The 23,496-nt window shown below is 35.4% G+C and overlaps 1 protein-coding gene across 2 annotated transcripts in view; it reads left to right on the top strand.

The window, feature by feature from the left end:
* LOC127861990 (uncharacterized) overlaps positions 1–23,496 on the top strand; it is a 96,749-nt gene that overhangs the window by 57,482 nt on the left and 15,771 nt on the right. For both annotated transcript variants that reach the window (XM_052400826.1, XM_052400825.1), the window contains one exon: positions 20,708–22,027. In XM_052400826.1, coding sequence (XP_052256786.1) covers positions 20,708–22,027 — 1,320 coding nt within the window. The remainder of the gene's footprint in view (positions 1–20,707; positions 22,028–23,496) is intronic.

Here is a 23,496-nt window from a genome sequence, read left to right as displayed (position 1 = left end):
TATCAATGATGTCATATCTATCAGCATGTATTAGCAGCAGGAAAGAACAAGGCCACAGTTCTCTCAGTGACTCATTCCCAGGCACTGATCCAGATACGAAGGGTGGGAAGGTGGTACAGAGTATTTTATTGCAATCCAGCACTATATTTAGTGAGTGTGTCTATATTGTGTCTTGTACTCCAATAATTGATATTGCCACGTTTGACACATGCTTTGGAATGATATGAGACTTAATAATATTGCTAGTATGTTTAATTGTCTTACTAATAGTGGTTATAGTGGTGGTTCTGGTACTACTACTGCTGCTGCTGTTGTTGCTTCTGCATCTACTACTGCTGCTGCTTTTGTTGCTTCTGGTACTACTACTGCTGCTGCTGTTGTTGTTTTTATGCCCCCGAAGGAGGGCATAAAGTGATCGAACTGTCCGTCCGTCTGTCCGTCCGTCCATCTGTCCGTCTGTCCGTCGCACTTTGCGTTTAGGTTTAGAAAAATGCTCATAACTTCTATGTAACTTCAGATGTAACCTTCATATTTGGTATGCATGTGTATATGGACAAGGCCTACCTATACGCACAAAAATGTTGACCCCTGTGACCTTGACCTTGAAATTTGGGTCCGCGTTTAGGTTTCGAAATCTGCGTTTAGGTTTCGAAAAATGCGTTTATAGGGGGCATATGTCATCCTATGGTGACAGCTCTTGTTGCTACTACTTCAGCTGCTGTTGTTGTTGCTTCTGATACTTCTACTGCTGCTGTTTTTGCTTCTTCTACTATGTTTGCTAAACCTGTTGTTGCTACTGCTTCCGTCACTATGCCTTCTACTACTGCCCTTAAGATTGCAGTCTCCACCATTTTTCACTAACAATAACAACAACTACTAATATTTTTACAACTGATACACCTACTACTACTAATGCTACGACAAAAATTATAACGCATACTTTTACCACCACCACACTTACTCGTAATTCTAACCCCACCATCACCATGCTACTTCTACTTCATCACAACTTACAATATGACAGCTACCTCTTTTACAACAGTTACTCTACAACTACTTCTATTATTACTTCTATTACTACTACAACAAATACTACTACTACTACTACTACTACTACTACTTCTACTACTTCTACTACTACTACTACTACTACTACTACTACTACTACTACTACTACTACTACTACTACTACTACTACTACTTCAACTACAACTACTACTATTCTACGACTACGACTACGACGACGACTGACTGCTACTACTTCGACTACTACTTACGATCTACTATCTCTACTACTACTACTACTACTACGACTACGAATACTACGACACTCTACGACTTTCGACGACTACGACGGACTACTTCTACGTACTACTACGACTACACTACTACTACTACTTCTACTACTCACTACTACTACTACTACTACTATTACTACTACTGAACTACTACTACTACTACTACTACTTCAACTAAAACTTCTACTACTACTACTGCTACTACGACGTACTTCAAACTAAACACTACTACTACTTCTACTACTTCTACTACTACTACTACTACTACATACTACTACTACTACTACTACTACTACTACTACTACTACTACTACTACTATTCCTACTACTACTACTACTACTGCTGCTGCTACTACTACTTGTAACTTTACCACAACTTCTACGTCCTAACAACATCACAATTACTACTAAAGTACTAAGTTTTGTTTTTTTTCCGTTCAATTCTGAACAAAATATTTATTTTTTCCAAATGGGACCTAAAAATTCCCCATGAAGGTTTCCAAAAAAGAAAAAAATTCTTATTAGCAACAACAACACTTATTTCCCAATTTTAGTCAAAACAATGTGATTTTTTCCCAATGCAAAGGGACCCTGCCCCATTCCCAAAATGGTGAAAAACCCCAGTTGATTCTATGACTACTACTCTACCACAACAATAATTACTACTGCCACCATAGTTGATTCTGCTTCAATTATTGCTGTTATTACAGAAATAGGATCACAAGGTCCATCAAACAATGAATCCCAAGTTTCTAAAAGTGCTTAGTTCTGGGAAAACTGAGCTTAATGCATGTGCTTAAAGTGTCCTAGATTAGCCTGTGCATTCCGCACAGGTTTGTCAGGGATGACACATTTTTCATTTAAAGGAAGACTCTTCTAAACAAAAATCCAATGTAGGCGGAAAGTGTTGTCCCAGATTAGCCTGTGCGAACAGCAAGTTTGTACAGCATGACTCAAATGCTTAAACACGCTGTCAATGAAATTACACTGTTAGTTCAGTAAGATAGAAGAGGATGATGAGCTTTTTGAACAAAATTGACGCAGCTTTCATTCCTTTAGGGAATTTTTTGGCAATGGGGAATTTTTGTAATTTTCCTTGTTTGGGAAAGATGATCCCTCTTCTAAGTTTTAGATATCGAGTGATCCGCATTTTAAACAAGGCGCATAAAACACTACGCTACTCACCTACATACCCGGATTTTCAATCATCCAAAAAAAGATCTTTAAAAAAATTATTAATGATATTAAAGCAGACACTTTAAGGGTCAACATTTTCATAGACAGTTTATTTAATAGATACAAAGTCTGTAAAAACTTAACAGCACTCACATCCCTTGTGAACCTATATCTAGGCAGAACCTGACAAATATTAAATATCCATTTCATAAATTGAGTAATCAAAAAAACATTGGAACACCAACTGTTACCAAAAAATGGCAATGTCTGCAATAGCATTGCCTTATGAGTATTGATCACTGAATAGGATTTTTTAGCCTTATGAAGGTCTTAAAAATTAGATACCACTTCACCTTCAGTCGTTTGAAACGGACTGTAAGCCTAATGAACCACACTATAAATACCATTTTTTCCTGTCCAAACGGTTTTGTTTCCTTGTGCCTGGTTTCTAGGCTGACAGGATAATTTCTGCAGCTCCTTGTGAAACTCCCCCTTTCTACAACGATTGCGAGATACGGTCACCAAAAACATCTTCAACAAACCACTGACTAGATGCACCATGCTGATGTGTGGGAGAAACAATAGGTCCAGATGCCTTGGTAACCCGACTGTCAAGAAGATTATATTGGACAATACCAATGGATACCATGATTGACTTTTTCATTTGGAACAAACTAAAAAATTGCCTTGTCTACTTCATCAGAAATAATCTTATTGACTATTTTGCCAATCAAATTAAATGGTGGAAGAATATATGACTTCATTCCACTCCAAGGCATAGAAAAAGCATCAACGCCACAAGACCCTGGTTCTGGGAACCATGAAACAAATTTATCTAATTGTTTATTGAACCTAGAAGCAAAGAGGTCTATATCTGGCTGAAAAAAGTTTCTACAAATTCTAGAAAAAATATCAGGTTTTAAAATCCATTCTGTAGAGTTTGAGAAATGTCTAGAATAGAAATCTCTTTTAATATAAGTCTTTCCTGGAATATGCATTGCTGAAATAAATATGTGTTTATCTAAACACCAATCCCAAATGCGTTTCAATAGCTAAGCAATCCATAGGGCGTGAATTCATTCCTCCCATATCTGTAATATAAGACACAGAAGAAACATTGTCACTTTGTATCTGAATGTGAATATCATAGTGACAAGAAAATAAGGATTGCACAAAAATAAAAGATGGATAATAACTCCAAATAATTAATAGAATGTATGCACTCTTCTTCACTCCATCTACCATTTGCATTTTTGTTCACCCTCTGCAACATAACGACCTTATCCCTTCAAAGAGGCATCAGTTGCTAAGTGATACAAAATATCCTTTTGCCTTATATATAGTCTTTCCATTTCTAGAGACAGCATAAATTATCCACTATTGTTTTCATCCTAAATACTTTCATTACTTAACTCGATAACATAATCATATTCATTAGTATCACCAAGCCCTTTCAACTTATCGGGCCCTTAGCTTCTATAATGCAAAGGCGCCTTTAGAATAGCAAAAACTGCATTAACTTATCTGCCTGTGAAGGAAGCAATTTCACGTACTCTCACATGCCCTTTATGCTATATGCAATGCGACAGGCGAAACACATTCATCAGACCCTAACCCTTAATTTAGAGTCTTCCGCGAGCGAATGCTCGACATCCATTTTGGCGCTAATTGTTACCAAAACGACCTTAGTAAGGCAGTATAAAACAATAAAGAACAATAAATCAAATTAATTTCAAGAGGTAATTGCCTTCATGCAAAGTGAAATGAACCACTCGACAGCACGCCAAAATGATTAATGGTAAAAACGTATTAAACATCCGGGTATGTAAGTGAGTAACGTGGTGTTGCGCGTTGTTTAAAATGAGGATCACTTGATATCGTCATCCCGATAGGCTCAGTATACATGCGAAAGCCATAGGCTTTACGGGAAATAATGCCTATTTTATAAAGAAGGAAAACAATTAATGAAGAAGGAAAGGAGAGGGTGGCTCAGCCCCAGTGCCTGTGGCCTGGATCAGTGGCTGTCTTTATGCAGTTGTGACTCATTCTGCTGCCAATGTGTCCTAGATTATTGCTTTCATCCTTAAGCTTCATTGGTTTTTTCTTTGTCAAGTTGGGTTGGGAAATTTCTGCTGATTGGAAAGAAAACTGTTTGAACTGCAATTTGAGACGGGTATTTAATGTGTTTTGCGTGCTGTATTCTAGGTAATGCTGATGTAAGGCTGATGGGGGATATTGTTAATTAAGTTTCATAAATTGGAATATGTTGCAGTTTAGCAGTTTATTATATGCCTTAGTCATTCTATCAAATTTTCAAGTAATATTCAAGATATATTTAAGTTGCACTTATAATAAAAATAAGACTTTTATTTCTGAGTCATTTCATGGTGAAATTCCTTTTAGCATAAAAGCTTCTTTAAAAAAATTATGTCTTTCTCTCTGTCTTTATAATCACATAAATTTGATTTAATTATAGTCTACAAGATTTACCTTTTATAAGTTCAAGAATTGCACTAATCAACCGCGGTTATATAATTTATAAAACAAAATAGGATTGCTAGGTTTTTAAGTGAATTACATGTAATTACACTGCCAGTCTATAATAATAATTTTTATGCTGAAGAATTATCCAGTACAGTTTTAAGTTTAAAAAAATGATATTTACGTTTAACTGCCAAAGGAGCTTGGATTCTTTGCTAAATATTGTTCAGAAATATGAATGATGATATTTATATACAAAGACATGTTTTTGTACAGGTTAACTCTACCAGTGCTGGAACCGAATTTTGAAGGCCTTTGCAAACAGTTTGGATCAAGATGAGACCCCACAGAAAGTGGCGTCTCATCTGTATCAAAACTGTTTGCTATTCTGATAGTATTCTTTGAAAAAAATCAAAGAAAATGCTAATTTTAAAAATTCCGCAGACGACATTTTAGCAAACGACAAATTTCCCAGCATGCAAAGGGTTAATGGCAAGATTTACTTGTGATGCACTTAAAACGTGAACAAATATTACAGAATTACATCAGTATTGTGCAATAGCAATACATGTAATATATTTTAGCCAGTCTCCATTAAAAATGGCCTTTATGCACGTGTGTCAAGTATGGTCCCAGATTAGCCTGTGTAGTCTGAGATGACAGGCTAATATTGGAAGACACTTTCCACTTTGTTTTTCATTGAATGAAGTCCCTTCCAAATGAAGATCTAGTCTAGGCGGAAGTGTCATCCCTGATTATCAAGTGGTGACTGCTCCGGCTAATCTGGGACGATACTTTACACACATGCATTAAGCCCTGTTTTCCCATAGCGTGGCTTTCTTGTCCCTGAACATGGCACAAGTACAGTTGTATGTAGTTTAACGTAGACAGCATGTCTGAGATTGTTAATATTTTGAAAATACTGTTACATTATAAAATTGCATGCTTATACTTAGTGGTAAGTAAAAATTGGCACAATGTTCTTTACATAACCTAAATTAAATATGGGAGTCCTGTCAATTGACATCCTTGCAAACCATTAAAATGGTGCATACAAGCATTGACTTGAGTATCTACAATACATGATCACTAGAGCTGAGACCTGCCATTTAGTTAAAGATGCTTTTCTCAATTGTTTGTATCTGTTTCAAGGGCAATGACTCATGTGTTGGATTTCTGTGGTAAGTTATTACTTATTCAAAGCTCTTTGCACAAGTTGAAAACTAAGTGGCTTTTCATCAACAACAACAGCTTATTGGTGTCAGTTTTTCAATGGGTCTCCTGTGTCATCATAAATGATTGCCTTTCTGCCATGCTCTTTCTCCCACACCAATGTAATACAGATCAAATAAAAATAAAAAATTATGTGAAACCATTTATTTTGGTCAGCATGAAATTTTTTAGCTTGAATAAAACAACACTATTTTATCTACATTTTATTTTCTCGCTTTCCGATTTTGGGGGAGGGGGAAAGGAATTTGTTGGTAATATTCCGATTTTTTTATGTAATAATTGCCTGCTGGGGAAAGGGGATTACTTGAGAGTCACTTGCAAAAACAGGGCTGTGTTTATAACATGCCAATTAATTAGTCCCTTGTTATGAGGTGATAATAACTGGCCCTTTTTATAGCATTCCAATTAACTAGTACATTGTTATCATTAGCGGATTAGTGTGACCGAATCACTGTTAACTAGTGTTTGAAGACATTATGTCCAATTAGTCTTTTTCAAATACAATCATGGCTTACAATCTTACCTTAATATGCGCCAGTTAGAGAAGTCAAGAATATAAGGGGATATATTAAGTGCAAGAAATCATTACGGTATTCTTTAAATTTCCTTTAAAGTATCAAGTGCTTTTCATCGTAAGTATTTAATTATTTTTAGTACACTTATTTGTCTGCAATGTGTCAATCAATTAAGCAAATATTAATTGATGCATAATATATAATTACTACTTTCTAGTAACAAGTCAATGGTATCCAAACAGCTTTACTGCATGAAAGTTTTACACGAAACGTCCAGTATCAGTTAAGAACTCAATATAACGTTTTTTCCTTTTTGTAATATCTGGATTTATCTAGATTGCGAAACAGATGCCGGATGTTTGTGTGATTTTGTATAACATCCACATTTGTTGTTATCCCCTGCCATAGGCGGAGGGATCTTGTTTTGGCGTTGTCCGTCCGTCCGAGCCATATCTTGAAAGTGCTTTGGCGTATTTCATTGAAACTTGGTATGAGTATATATATGGATAACAGGATGATGCACGCCGAATGGCATTGTACACCATCCGTTAATAACGGAGTTATGGCCCTTTTTATCTTGAAAAAATGCTTTTTTTGTGTGTCCGTAGCCATATCTTGGAAGTGCTTTGGCAGATTTCATTGAAACTTGTTATGAGTAAATATATATATAAGAAGATGATGCACACCAAATGGCATTGTACACCATCTGACAATAACGGAGTTATGGCCCTTTGTATCTTGAAAAAATGCTTTTTTTGTGTGTCCGGAGCCATATCTTGGAAGTGCTTTGGCAGATTTCATTGAAACTTGTTATGAGTAAATATATATATAAGAAGATGATGCACGCCAAATGGCATTGTACACCATCTGTTAATAACAGAGTTATGGCCCTTTGTATCTTGAAAAAAAGCTTTTTTTTAGTGTCAAATAGAACACTTTTGTGTCCAGAGGCATATTGGCGGGGGATATCAATTAAACGAATTGGCTTGTTTTTTATTCAAAGTGCATTATTTATCATATATTTATAGTGTTTTGTTTAAAAGAAGAGATTGAGTACAAAAAAGTAATGTCATTTCATGTCACTGTTTGAAAAAATCAAGTTTTATGATTGGTGGCTTTCATTTTGCTGACAAAGCCACAAACATATTTTTGAGTTCCTGAACCATGCAATGCTTGGTAGTCACTGCTATGTTACAGCTATTGAATTAGTCTATCAGGCATGTGAAGGGAATGTTTGTGAGGTTATATCAGGAAAAGTTCTAAAAGGAATTTTAAAATCACTTTTTTATTGAAATATATAACATTTTGCTTGAACTCATAACTAATGTTTTCATCTGTAAACATTCAGATTTTGTCATTAAGTTACAACCGAGTCAGATGACAAAGATATATTTTGCAAATTGCGTCATTTAATTTTGGAAAGTGCTCTCTTTTTTAAACAGCCAATAGAGTTCATGGGAAGCACTCAAAGAAAAATCATTGCATCATTAGTTCATTGAGTGATGTGCCACTTACGAAAGTATCTTTTCTCAATGAAATCTTTGTGCCTTTATTTTTTTCAGCTGACAATTTCAAAACAGCATTTTTTGTCCACAGGAAATGGAAACTATTTTATAGTGACAGGATAATCTATTGAAATTAAAATAATTATCCATCAAGGATTTCTGTGTTTCATAAACAATCTCTTGAGACTGATAGATAATGAAAATTATGGAACAAACAAGCATGCCAATAGCAGGTTTTACAGAGTGGCTGTTGGATAAACACTGGGAGACACTAGGCTATAATTGAACTTGGGGATAAAAGAAAAATATAGGTGGAAAAAAAAACCTGCTTCAGTGAATACCCCCCAATTGATTTTTCCCCTGCCAGATGAGAAACCTTTGAACATTTTTCTTTATGTACAATTGTGTGATGGATATGCAATAGGAAAGCTGGAATAATGTAGGGCGTGGGGCTTTTAGGGGGTACTTGGAAGACTGGAAGGTCAGGTAGGGTGTAATGTTTTTTATTTAATTGTATTTTGCAATTATTATGTAATATATGTTAAATTTAAATGTATTTAAAAAAAATACAGGTTATATAATTATAACACTTTCAAAAAAGTTAATATTCTGACATGTTTGAATATTTTTTATAGACTATTTGTAATAAAAGAGGTACAGCTAATGTTCAAATTATTATGAATTAAAAATGATTTATTTTTTTTAGCAAAACTTCACATGGGTTTAACTGTTCTTTAAACCCAAAAGGCTCATAATGCCATACTAGGAAACCTTTTAATAGTCAAATATACTGAAATTGCAGGAAGTATCTAAATATCATGTAAATGATAATAATTATTATATTTTAGTTTAAAAACTAGGATAAAATCAGCAGTATTATAAAACATTACAGTCTTTTAGGTTAGCTAAAATTATCTGTGAATAAAATAATGCAGTCATATAATTTCCGCTGAGTCAAAAATGTAATTTTGTGCCTTTCTTATTATTTGGTTTATGGTTTGTTAGTGTTTTTTCAAACAATTAGATAGGTGGATAAAAAAAGTCAATTTTAAGTGATTTAAGAAAGATAACAATGCCATTTTTGTAGAAGTGGCTCACAGTAGGTTAAGTGTTACTTAAAGCTACAAACTACCGTATTTTACCACGTATAGCGCGCTCGAGTGTAGGACATTAGCCCTGTGGGACATTAGCCCCTAGGACAAAAGCCCCTAGGCCATTAGCCCCTTTGGACATTAGCCCCTTAGGACATTTGCCCCTTAGGACATAAGCCCCTACCTATTTTTAACCAGGTTTTTCGAAGGAAAAAACTGGTTATTAGATTGGCGAATGCGGGCGGGCTGGCTGGCTGGCTGGCTGGCTGGCGGGCTGGCGGAATAAGCTTGTCCGGGCCATAACTATGTCGTTCATTGTCAGATTTTAAAATCATTTGGCACATTTGTTCACCATCATTGGACGGTGTGTCGCGCGAAATAATTACGTCGATATCTCCAAGGTCAAGGTCACACTTTGAGTTCAAAGGTCAAAAATGGCCATAAATGAGCTTGTCCGAGCCATAACTATGTCGTTCATCGTCAGATTTTAAAATCATTTGGCACATTTGTTCACCATCATTGGACGGTGTGTCGCGCGAAATAATTACGTCGATATCTCCAAGGTCAAGGTCACACTTTGAGTTCAAAGGTCAAAAATGGCCATAAATGAGCTTGTCCAGGCCATAACTATGTCATTCATTGTGAGATTTTAAAATCATTTGGCACATTTGTTCACCATCATGGGACGGTGTGTCCCACGAAAGAATCACGTCAATATCTCCAATGTCAAGGTCTCCACGACTAAAAATAGATTTAAAAAAAAAAAAAAAACTTACAAAGGGGGTTAATTTTTTTTGGTCATTTCAAAAGTTCAGTTTGAGTTTTCTCCCTTTATCAGATTTTTTTTTCACAATGAAAACCTGGTTTTGTGACAATTTTGTCCCTTGTTACATTCATTTTTTAGGTATTTAATTTAATCTTTTTTTTTAAATTAATGGAATTAATGGGTTATTAAAAAAAACAGCAACAACAACACGATGTTTCTAATGTATCTAATCAGAAGGTAATTTTAGACTTCTGGATGGTGTCAGATAGCAAAATGTTTGCAAAATAAAATGAGTCCAAAGAAAAAAATAGTAAAGAAATTGTAAAAAAAACTAAAATTTACGTGTGTGGTACAAGCTATACATTGTTTGTATTTACATATGAAATTAAAAAAAAATGGAATAAAAATGCTTACTTTAAAAAAGTTTTGGACGTTTAAAAACACATGGGGGGCTAATGTCCTAGCGTGCACTTTTTTGAAGGGTCTTTTGTCCTAGGGGCTAATGTCCTAGTGGGCTAATGTCCGTACCCCAGCGCGCTCGCATGTATAACGCACATGCGATTTTTTAAAGCTAAAATGGGGGAAAAAAATAATTAAAGACCCAAAAACCTGAAATCGGGCCAATTCTTATATTCCGCAATCATTTAATCTGAGTTTTTCGGGTGCTTAATTTTGTGTTTTTAAAGAAGGGAGCGTTTAAACGATCTGGAGCATGGGTTGCATAGCACTATATTTTCGACAATTTTTAAGATTATTCTCTCGAGAATATGGTGGCCCTAAAAAGGGCCATTGTCGTCATCGTGATGGGCTAGGCGTTGTCTATAGTGGTCGTCCGTCGATGTCTGATGCGTCGAATCCTTCGAAATCTTCATCATTGGTGTTGTTGTCGCTGTTGGAAAACTTCCTCATGTCCTCGTCGGTCATCCCGGTTGGCGTTTTTGTAGCAGTAGTAATTGAACATTTAAAACTGCACTGTTGAACGTTTAATATTTATACACACTGAGGTGCCAATGCATATTATTTTCACGTTCTCATCTGTCAATTAAGGTCTCAAATGCCAATTAGCATCTCAAATTACTCAACAGGTTAGTTCGTACATTGCTAGATGAAAGATGTCAATTACGAAGTGCAAAGACCCCATTCACACCTACCTCAACCTGCCAAACACAACTCTTTCACACCTACCTTCATCTGCATTCATTTTATGTCGACAACAGCCCCTAAAAATGCGATCAATGAAGAAGTGTGAACACACCAACAAAGACAATTTTATCATCTTTTAATTTTTGTCAAAACTGTTACTACCACGTTCATACCTACCCTTTCCCGCTATTTGTTGTTTTGACAACGGCCCCTTCAGTCTATAACATTGTAGGGTGTAGTTTTTCTGCAATAAAAAATGGCGGCAATAGTGAAGATTGACTATTTCGAAATGGATTTTTTGCAATTTAGCAACCAGGAAAGCGTTGTTTCAATGCGTTATGCGCACCGAATTTTTATTTTGAAATTTGGAGGTAAAAAACTGCGTGCTTTACGTAGTAAAATACGGTAAACACTATTTTGCTGGAAGAAGGCTCGAGACTGGGTAGAAAAACTAACGGCAATTTAAGTTTGTTGGAATACATCCTCACACTAATAGCTCTCTCCCTGATAATAAGTATTTAAGCCATGCAGTGAAAGTCTGGCAGATTCTTTATTATAACTTTGGAAAAAAATTGCACAGACTTGCAGGTAGACTCTTAACAATATCTGCTTGCTCTTAATAAACCATTCAATAAATCATAGTTTGCTTAACCTGACTTGTAAAAGCTATATGTATACAATGGAATTGATCTCAAAGCTTGAAAGAGCTAGGAAAAAATCCACACAATGTAATGGGGAAACAATAGCTTTGTCAAAATTGGCAAAGCAAACCATGAAAGCACTTCGGCACAGAACCCCTTGACCTTGTCCTGAAAATCAATTTGGGTCATGTTAATATTCAGGCAATCTTTTTCCAGGTTAAGAGTTACCAGCCAATTACAAAGTATGTAATGATAAAAGAGGTTATTTGAACTTCTATTGAAGTTTATTTTTATGTCTTCGGCATGGGACCAAAAGGTTTTGTTCAGTTTCCTTTTATTTTCATTTTGCATAGCTGTGTGCACAAATTGCTTCCACTTAACATTTGCAAAGTCATCTTAACTTTGTAAAGGACGTAACTTTACACTTACAATCATGGTATACATCATTTAAATCAGTTTTAAAATACTTGATTCTAATCCACAGGACTTGATGAACAAACAAACTTATCCATCCCATACATGTATAGGTACAGTACCTACATCCGCAAAAATTGGGAAGGTTGTGATAATTAAAAAAGTTGTGAACCAATGTGCCAAAATAATTCGCATTAATCAAGTTAGCTGACATAATTCGGGAACATTTTTGACTTTTTGGTATGAGAAAAGTAATAAGCAATATTATGCCTGTTAGAAAAATGCCAGTGAAAGTGCCTAAATCCATCATACCTCATAAAAAGTTCAAACTGCTTGGAAAAATAGTGTGCATGAAATCTGTAACTTCTGTTTTGTTCAAAATAAAAAATAAAAACTTTTTTATACAGTATTCATTTGCTAGATAGTAAAAGGAGCGTGGTTGTTTAAAATTGTTTTATCCGGAACAGTGTTTAGCTTATTCGTAATGTTTACGATTGTTCTCATCCAACCTTCAATAATCAGCAGCAGGAAATGTTTAAAACAAATTGCAATGTCTATAAATACTTTTTACTTTTTCTTAGAGTTTTTATTGACTGAAAAAAATTATTACCTGCAATAATGGTCATGTGCATTAATTTATTATGATGCTTATTACATGTTGTAATTTTACTGCAAAGGCAGTTTATACTGAAAGTAGCTTGACAATGGGCCCACTAAGAGTTGTTGTAAGTTTCCCACTTTGAGCCAAAGTGGAAATGGCTTTTGCAAACAGCATAAAACCAGAACAGCCTGCGAGTACCTTGCAGTCTCATCAGGTTTAATGCTGTTTCCTGCTTATCAGTATCTAAGGGTTGGAAATGAAGCCTTTAAAACTTGAATCTAGCAAGAAAGGTATTAAATAAATTTAACTTTCTAAGGGACTACAAATGCGTTAAAATACGTATTTAAGTGGTAACGGGTTAAGCAATAAGAGGAAAATTTGTTCTGTCATTGTATGCAGCCAAATTGGTTGACTGTAAAATTACTGCATAAAAAGACATAATGCCAGTGACTCGCTCCACACAACATCAAATACTAGCATTAAAGAAATTGGAAATTATATTGATCTGTTTGAAAACTTTGTATCTAATTGCCTTGTCCGATTATGGTAACTTGTTTGAGCGTATCAAGAGGTCACTAATAAATGCATGCAATTATCTAGAAAAAAATCTAATACCTTTGTTATGTTGAACAAAGATGGTTTGCAGTGTTTATAAAAATAACCAGGGATCATATTTTTTTCGGTCCTAGACCGATTGGGGTCATGAAAGACCGATTGAAAATCCCAAACAGTTGGTTCCGATTCTGTTAGCTAAAATTCTCGAGTCATGAAATCAATTACACAGTGCACATGCTAACACACCCTCATTACATTCTTATCTCGATTAGGTGTGATAAACCATTCGCTTCAGTCTCTAAACCGGTCAGGACCAGTTTATTGCACGTCAGCCGACTAGTATCAGAGTATGACCCCAAGCAGCGAAGATTTGCGCGGTTGTGTATAAGTCATGCGTGAATAACCCTGTGTCAATATCAATTGACAATTTCACTGGCTTATACCTTGCACACTAATCGGTCCGTAATGTGTTCTCGTCCACGATAAAATCGTTGACAGTTACTTCAGAGATGAAAACCTCGATGTTATCCTCGTGGAAATTGTGCATTTCATGCATGATACAGTAAACTTTCATATAAACAAAGAAGAAAATCTGATATTCTGCAATAATTATACACTGAGAGCACGCACTGTAACTTAACAAAACATGCCGGTACATTTTCCACCAGCGTAATAACCCGGCAATAAATGTGAAAGTCGCAGATCTGATCGACAGAACAGCCGAAAGTTATTTTTTTAAGGGCGGAACTTGTCTTCACATAAAATAGTACACAAGAAAAATAATATACATTGTATAAATCTCAAGTAAAAATCGTGTTAGAATCGAAATAATTCATGTACTTTATTGTTTGTTGTTGAATAACCCATGACTGGAAGTTTAGATGCGTGGTTTCAAATCACTCGTGCTTCGCACTCATGATATAAACCTTACGCATCTTAACTATCGGCCGTGGGTTATTCGACAACAAACTATATAACGTACACGAATTATTTCTTAACTATTTGGTTTTGTTAATGTCAGTAGCCAACATACGCACAGACATTTGTTTGGTTCAGTGCATGTGTGTACGCTATTATCGAGTCGACAATGATTTAAAACATCGGTATTGACTGACACATATTACTTATATTGACAACAATGAAAAAGTCGAATCAAACAGCACACGAAACAACAATGAAATAGTAAATGATAAAACCAATTGAAAAAACTCGTATAAAAAATGCCTAAGGGAACTTAACTTGTACATTTATGATACCACCCTCATGAATGTCAAAATTAATGGCATATATTTAAACGTAATTTGTCATGATTTCGGACATAAATGTTCGGACACTTTTTTCCCCATTTGAATCCAGACCAATTGATGTTGCGGGAAAATATGATTCCTGAAAATAACACTCTTGTAAAAGTACCTAAAAGTGATGATAATTCAATGATCATGCACACACAGCTCTCAAACAGAGGTTTTCAATGTAAGCATCTGTTAATGGTTAAATGATGAAATTTTACACAGGCAATTTTATTATGTGAAAGCCACAGGGAAGCTGGTGGAGTATTGCAATTATAGAGCAAACTGATCAATTGTTGTGATGCGTGTCAAATAAGGACAAAAACTAACGTTTCAAGTATCTTAAATACATGAACAATGATCATAAGGATTCGCCATTAAATACCATGACGGGCTTGAATTAATATGTTCGGATTGATTTTTACCTTTGAATCCACTCTTTATGCTTTATATGTTCTAAAGTAAAGTCTAAAGGGAATTGATTAGCTAATACTGCAGGTCACAATAAAAAAAATATCAATGCTTTTGATTGATTATTGGTGGCCTATTTCTCGGCTTGAGCTCATTTGAGAAAAAAATTGATAGTTTGTTTATAAAATGTTTACACTATAAGATATTTGTAACTTTTTTATTATAAAGATAAAAAATTAAAGTCTACAAATTTTCGAACCCAGGAAAATGCTGGACACACTTGTATCCCCAATTTTGAAGCATTTTTTAGCAAAACAACAACAGTACTAATTTCCCAATTTCAGTCAAAATACCGCAAACTTTCCCAATCCAAAGCGACCAGGCCCCATTGCCAAAACGGTGAGAAAAAAACACTGTGTCCATGTTCGGGATTTCTTGAAATTTCATTTCATTGAAATAAAGGGATTTACAATATTAGTTGAGTTAAATAGTAAAAGTGCATATTGTGATAATAAGAATGATGTGACAGAAAGGTTCATTAACGCTTCAAATTACTACATACAATATGCGTTATGGAGATAGCAAACTGCTATGCAGTATATATGAAACTTGTGAAAATTGATTAGGACTGTTTTGATAACGGATTGGTTTAGTGTCAGACAGACAGACAATTTTTTTTGGCAAATGCAATCAGTACAAAGCCAGGTTAACAATTATTGTCCATGTACTTTATTTCTCTACATGTTAAACTTGGTGGTAATTAACTCATTTGGCAGAAGGTAGGAAAGTATGCTAAAAAACTATAATTGAAAGAGATCTATATTTGTTATGCTCCCCATATATATATATGGGGAGCATATAGTTTCCAGTTTGAGGTTCCTTACTTCCGTTCTTCCTTACTTCCGTTCTTCCTTACTTCAGTCACACTTTTGTTACAGTTTCTCATAGCGCCTTCAATACTTTACCGATCTCTTCCATATTTGGCATGTAGATACCTTGCATGGACCTCTACCTTTTGATGCGGTTTGACGTCACTGGGGTCAAGGTCAAGGTCACCAAGGCTAATAATAGATTTGCCATCACAATTTTGTTACAGTTTCTCATAGCGCCTTTAATATTTTACAGATCTCTTCCATATTTGGCATGTAGGTACCTTGCATGGACCTCTACCTTTTGATGCGGTTTGACGTCACTGGGGTCAAGGTCACCGAGGCTTATAATAGATTTTCCGTCACACTTTTGTTAACCAGGTTTTCCGAAGGAAAAAAACTGGTTATTAGATTGGCGAATGCGGGCGGGCTGGCTGGCTGGCTGGCGGGCGGGCGGAACAAGCTTGTCCGGGCCATAACTTTGTCGTTCATTGTGAGATTTTAAAATCATTTGGCACATTTGTTAACCATCATTAGACGGTGTGTCGCGCGAAAAAATTACGTCAATATCTCCAAGGTCAAGGTCACACTTTGAGTTAAAAGGTAAAAAATAGCCATAAATGAGCTTGTCTGGGCTATAACTATGTCATTCATTATGAGATTTTAAAATCATTTGGCACATTTGTTCACCATCATGGGACGGTGTGTCAGAAGAAAGAATCACGTCAATATCTCCAATGTCAAGGTCGCCACGACTAAAAATAGATTTATTTTAAAACAAACTTACAAAGGGGGTTAATTTTGTTTGTTCGTTTCAAAAGTTCAGTTTGAGTTGTCTCCCTTTATCAGATTTTTTTTCACAATGAAAACCTGGTTTTGTGACAATTTTGTCCCTTGTTACAGTTTCTCATAGCGCCTTCAATATTTTACCGATATCTTACATATTTGGCATGTAGGCACCTTGCATGGACCTCCACCTTTTGATGAGGTTTGACGTCACTGACGTCAAGGTCACAGAGGCTAATAATAGATTTTCCATCACACTTTTGTTACAGTTTCTCATAGCGCCTTCAATGTTTTACCGATCTCTTCCATATTTGTCATGTAGGTACCTTGCATGGACCTCAACCTTTTGATGAGGTTTGACATCACTGGGGTCAAGGTCACAGAGGCTTATAATAGATTTTCCGTCACACTTTTGTTACAGTTTCTCATAGCGCCTTCAATATTTTACAGATCTCTTCCATATTTGTCATGTAGGTACCTTGCATGGACCTCTACCTTTTGATGAGGTTTCAGGTCAATGGGGTCAAGGTTAAGGTCACTGAGTCTAATAATAGATGTTCTCAAAGTCACACTTTGGTTATAGTTTCTCATAGCGCCTTCAATAATTGACCAATCTCTTATATATTTGGGATGTTGGTACCTTGCATGAATCTCTACCTTTTTGATGAGGTTTGTGGTCACTGGGGTCAAGGTCACCGAGGCTAATAATAGATTTTCTCAAGGTCACACTTTTTTCCACATAGTTAAACCATATAACCACAACGCATCATTGGGGAGCATCAGTTTTACTGATATCCTTGTTTTAAACATGATTTAATTATTATGATGATTAATAGTAGTATGATTATGCTGATAATTATTATCATTATTATTATTGTTATTATTGTTATTACACCATTTTTGTAAACATATTTATTTTGACATGCACAATTAACATGCCTTTTCAAAGTATTTTGTTAGGGAAAAGCAGCAAGGACCACAGTTGGCAATGGGTTCATCTATTTTTTCATTGCTTCAGAGTTCTAACTTGCCATTAAAAGTACCCATGATTAAGGCACTGGGATAAAACAGTGCTTAAAGGCTCTGGGGAACCGCCTGACATGTTCGGAGGTGCTGGACTCGCTACAAATCTCGATTCAAATACCACCCAGCTATTAAGACCTCTTTTAAAAAGTCTCTTAAGTTGTCTCATAAGGAAGATTTTACTGTGTTTCAATTTCAAAGATTTATTTGGTATATTGTGAAGGTTTAAACATGTTATTGATCAACAGCAAGTAAACAGATATAGTAATAGGGCTGTATGGTCTTGAGTTTCTGTAAAAATTCAGATGGAATTTTGCAACTAATGCAAATCAGAAGATAATGTATTGATTAGGATTTTTCAGAATTGAGTATTTAAGTTTTTACTTTAATTCATAAATTTAAAAAATATTTAATTACTGAGTGATACTTTTAAGTTCTTTAAAAAATGTTTATATTAATTAAATTAAGGCCTGTCATTGTATGACATGGGAATGATATTATATACTCAGTATTACGATACCTTAACACTGTTTTACAGTACGTATCACAATTGTTTTATTCAGAGATCTTTCAATGAAGAAATAAGACATATTATGGGTTTATGACGTATTATTATTGTTATTCATGTCTTTTTCAATCCTGTGCCCTATTTTATTCACTAAGTGAGAGTGATCTATGTAAATTGAATTCTTAAAAATGTGGAAAAGCACATGTCTGTTAAAACACATATCATTCTGACATTTTCTAGACTAATTGTCTGCAATTCTGTTACCTCTACAGTTTACATGATATGGATGAAATACCATCAATAAGCAATAGACCAATTATTTAAAAAGAATTATTTTATCTTTTGAAAATATTAACAACTTTCTGTACATAGATGGCCCCAACTCGCAAAAGGTATGATTATATAAGCATGTTTGGCTCTGTACTTTATATGTGTAAGGTAAACAATCATATACAAGTATAAAACTGGTTTTACCATAATTTGAACCTAGCATAATAAACAATTTATAAACTTCAATGGTTGTAAAGACTTTCATTATCGGTTCATCAAAATATGATAGATATTCATCTTCTGTGCTCGTGAAAGATGCAAGTAAATAAGAAAACATGTGCGCCAAAGCTGCGGGGTATATTTTGTGGCAAATATCACATTATCCTGGTTAACAGGTTTATTGTGACAGGCATTTTATTAAATGTGGAAATACTCATACTCAATAAGCTCACAATTAACACGAAAACTCATAAATATTTAAAATAAATGTTTTGATTTAGAAAGAACATTTCTGAGAATTCATCAAACTGAGGCTATATTTATATGTTAGCCTCACCTATTTTGTCATATTTATGGGATATCTTTCAAGCTTTTATTTCCACTTAACCTGCAAGGTGATGTAACTGTGATTCAGCAGGAAAATATTCAAGTGTTGTTACATTGTAAACAATGTTTTATCACCATGTATTATGGAAAATAATGTTAAGACCAATATGGTATGTTTAATATTCTAACATGATGCTCAACGATCTTTCTGTAGACAAAGAAAGCAATTATCTGTGTTTACCTATCCAATTAGCAATACAAACAAAGTATTTCAGCTTCAGAATGCAACATGATTCAATATAATTATGTGAGCAGTAGAATATTAAGTAAAAATCTTTTTTCATCAAAATAATGTTCACATTTTCAACCAATTAATAACTCTTTGCTGTTGATGTTTGGCTGCCAAACAGTCTGTGTGTTCTGTCCATATGAATACAATCTCTAACCTTGCTTAACAGCTGAAAAACAAAGATAAATAAAACTAAAATTTCTTAAACAACTGCTATGTATGCATATATAAGGTGCAATTTATGGACTACTTTTTCTTTGTATTGAAGACACTTTAGGCCATGAACAGTCTTGCAAATGTGCCATTGTAATCGATAAGACTTTATGTATACTTTGAAAGATGCAAAAGCAGTTCTGTATTCTGTAAAGGGCCTAAAGTCACTTCACTAAAGCGTAAGTGAACAAGTTACACCTTGCTTAATGATATCATTGTAACTCAATATATATTTGACTGTAGTCACAAAGATGTAGCTTTCAATAGGACTGGTTTAAGTTGAGAAGTTGCATTGCTTAATTCTTCAGCCTTCTGTTACGTAGGTTTTTGAAATAAAACATTGATGAGTACAATACAATCATGCAAAAAGCCTGCTTAGCTTTTATTATTAGTAACGCTAGATTTACTAAAAAAAATATAAGTGCCATTAATTGACACTAATTGGTAACTGACTTCAGTTGTTTTGAACATGTGTTTTTTTTTTCAAATCTTTTTATTGTGGGGAGCACTGTTTATCTGACACTTTGTTGTTGGACCCAATCTTCTACAGTGATTTGCTGTGTTTTCATAATAGGCATTTATTGCTTATTCAATGGAGTACACTTTCAGTGTGGGGCACCCATTTTGACCGCAATGAATGACATAGTACCATTATATGCAAAGCAATTCCTTGAAAAAATTGTTTAATATTTGATGATTTAAGTGCCAATTATTTTGTCAATCTTTAAAACGTCATGAAAGTTTATGCTGAAAAATGTTAATGGTTGCGCAATATTACCTCGTCTATGCTGTTAAAAAGAATGACCTCTAAGCTCTTGAAAATTGTGATCTCTTCTATTCTATTGGAAATCATGACCGCTTTATTGCACTTGGAAAATTGTGACCATAAAAACCTTGACCTCTTCTCTGCACTTGGAAATCATGAACTCTTCTCTGCCATTAAAAATCTTGACATATTTGACCTTGGAAATCATAACTTCTTTTATGACCTTTGAAATCATGAACTTCTCTATGATCTTGAGAAATATTATCTCATCTGCTAGATGGACATAATTAATAGTTTGTGTTTTATGTTCACTTACAGACTGACCAGACAGAGCAGGCTGCCCCGACTGTAGATCAGGATGCTATGCAAGCCAGCCCAAAGGAGGACAGCAGCACTCCCCAAGCTGATTTACCTCCCCTTGAGCCTCCATTAATAAGCACTTCCTGTCAACAGACTTTTCCCAGCATGCAACTTCCTATTACTAGTCTGTCTCTCGCCTTGGAGAGCTCAAGCACTGGTTTCCTGCATGAAAATGTTGGTCTTAAAAACAGGAACCAGGCTAGGGACGGTTCTCACAAAATCCAACAACAGTTTGATTCCCAGTCCCAGCTGCAAACCATTATGACTAAACTGTCCACATCAGCAGACGGTGCCCATTCTGACTCATCTGTTATGACTCAACAGAATCTGGATCAGATTGAGCTGGGGAGGTCCGTTAGCATCGGCAGGGATGTTGCACAAAGCAGTAGGCTCCTTGACAGAGCCACCATTGTAAAAGAGGCTAAAGAAGCATTGGCATCTTACCAGGCTCGACACTTTCTTGGGATAACGGTGCCTGAAGTGTCTCATAAGGGTCTGTGTGACGTGAATTTGAATGTTATGCTGGCGTCCAATGACCTTGATCTGGAAAATGGCAACATCGGTGTGAATCATGGCATTTTGTCTGCAGATTTGGGCAATAAACTTAATCAAAATCAAAATGATAACAAACAGTTACATTGTACTTCTGAAATGGTGGTTGATAACGCTAATTCTGCTAAACGACCAAGGGGTATCTTGGATATTTGTATGCAAAATGTTTCTTCATCAGCCAGTCAATCCTGGATGACTTGTGATCTCAGTTCAGAGAAGAATCCCACAAACCTTGCACCAAGCATGCTCAGGAAAAGTTCATCTCAAGGAAACTCTGGTGATAATAAAACATCCGACTTACACAGTTTTCAAGGTCAACACTCGCCTACTCCTAACAAACTGCCATGCAAGCAAAATGCCGATAAAAACTTGAACAGTATTTCCCCTCCGTTATGGACACCACTGATAATGAAATCAGTTGCTAAGCAAACCTACATAGCAAAAACTGGAAACAAAGAAGACATTAGCAACACCTTTGTGAAGAAAGATCATATTGTTGAAAAACAGGTCCTTGATATTACTGATGGGCAGGCTGTATTGGGCTGTGATAACGAGCTGTCGACTTCAGACGACAAATCAGGAATATGCATGCAGACGCCTCCATCTGCAAAGCGCAAGTCCGCCTTCCATAGGTACGACAACCGCTGTGGACTCACACCAACGATTGGTGCACTTTCTCTGCGAGCGAACGTGGAGACCAGGAAACGCAGACCTTTAGATAAAAAGGTTATCTTTTGCTTTGTTTTTTTTTCTTTTTGGTATTTTTGGGTTGGTTTTTTTTAGCTCATCTATTTTTTGAAAAAAAATTATGAGCTATTGTCATCACCTTGGCGTCGGCGTCGGCGTCGGCGTTGGCGTTGGCGTCGGCGTCCGGTTAAGTTTTGCGTTTAGGTCCACTTTTCTCAGAAAGTATCAATGCTATTGCATTCAAACTTGGTACACTTACTTACTATCATGAGGGGACTGGGCAGGCAAAGTTAGATAACTCTGGCGTGCATTTTGACAGAATTATGTGCCCTTTTTATACTTAAAAAATTGAAAATTTTGGTTAAGTTTTGCGTTTAGTTCCACTTTTCTCAGTAAGTATCAATGCTATTGCATTCAAACTTGGTACACTTACTTACTATCATGAGGGGACTGGGCAGGCAAAGTTAGATAACTCTGGCGTGCATTTTGACAGAATTATGTGCCCTTTTTATACTTAAAAAATTGAAAATTTTGGTTAAGTTTTGCGTTTAGTTCCACTTTTCTCAGTAAGTATCAATGCTATTGCATTCAAACTTGGTACACTTACTTACTATCATGAGGGGACTGGGCAGGCAAAGTTAGATAACTCTGGCATGCATTTTGACAGAATTATGTGCCCTTTTTATACTTAGAAAATTGACAATTTTGGTTAAGTTTTGTGTTTAGGTCCATTTTATTCCTTAAGCATCAAAGCTATTGCTTTCATACTTGCAACACTTACTAACTATCATAAGGGGACTGTGCAGGCAAAGTAATGTAACTCTGACTGGCATTTTGACAGAATTATGTGCCCTTTTTATACTTAGAAAATTGAAAATTTGATTAAGTTTTGTGTTTAGGTCAACTTTATTCCTACAGTATCAAAGCTATTGCTTTCATACTTGCAAGATTTATGAACTATCATAAGGGGACGGTGCAGGCAAAGTTATGTAACTCTGACTGGCATTTGGACGGAATTATGGGCCCTTTATACTTAGAAAATTGAAAATTTGGTTAAGATTTATGTTTTGGTCCACTTTACCCCTAAAGTATCATAGATATTGCTTTCATACTTGGAACACTCACAAACTATCATAAGGGTACAGTAAAAGGACAAGTTGCATAACTCTGGTTGTCATTGTTACGGAATTATGGCCCTTTTTTGACTTAGTAACTTTTAATATATGGTTAAATTTTGTGTTTCGATCCACTCGAAGTATCAAGGCTATTGCTTTCAAACTTCAAATACTTACATGCTATCATGAGGTTACTGTACCTGGCAACTTGAATTTTACTTTGACCTTTGAATGACCTTGACTCTCAAGGTCAAATTATTAAATTTTGCTAAAATTGCCATAACTTCTTTATTTATGATTAGATTTGATTGATACTTTGATGAAACTACTCTTACCTGACATACCACAATAGACTTCACCCAAACCATCCCCCGTGCCCTCCCCCCCTCCCCC

Source organism: Dreissena polymorpha, chromosome 16 (assembly GCF_020536995.1).
Source record: "Dreissena polymorpha isolate Duluth1 chromosome 16, UMN_Dpol_1.0, whole genome shotgun sequence".
NCBI lineage: Eukaryota > Metazoa > Mollusca > Bivalvia > Myida > Dreissenidae > Dreissena > Dreissena polymorpha.
Note: the sequence above shows the minus strand (reverse complement) of the source record. Positions and strands in the feature narration are given on the sequence as shown.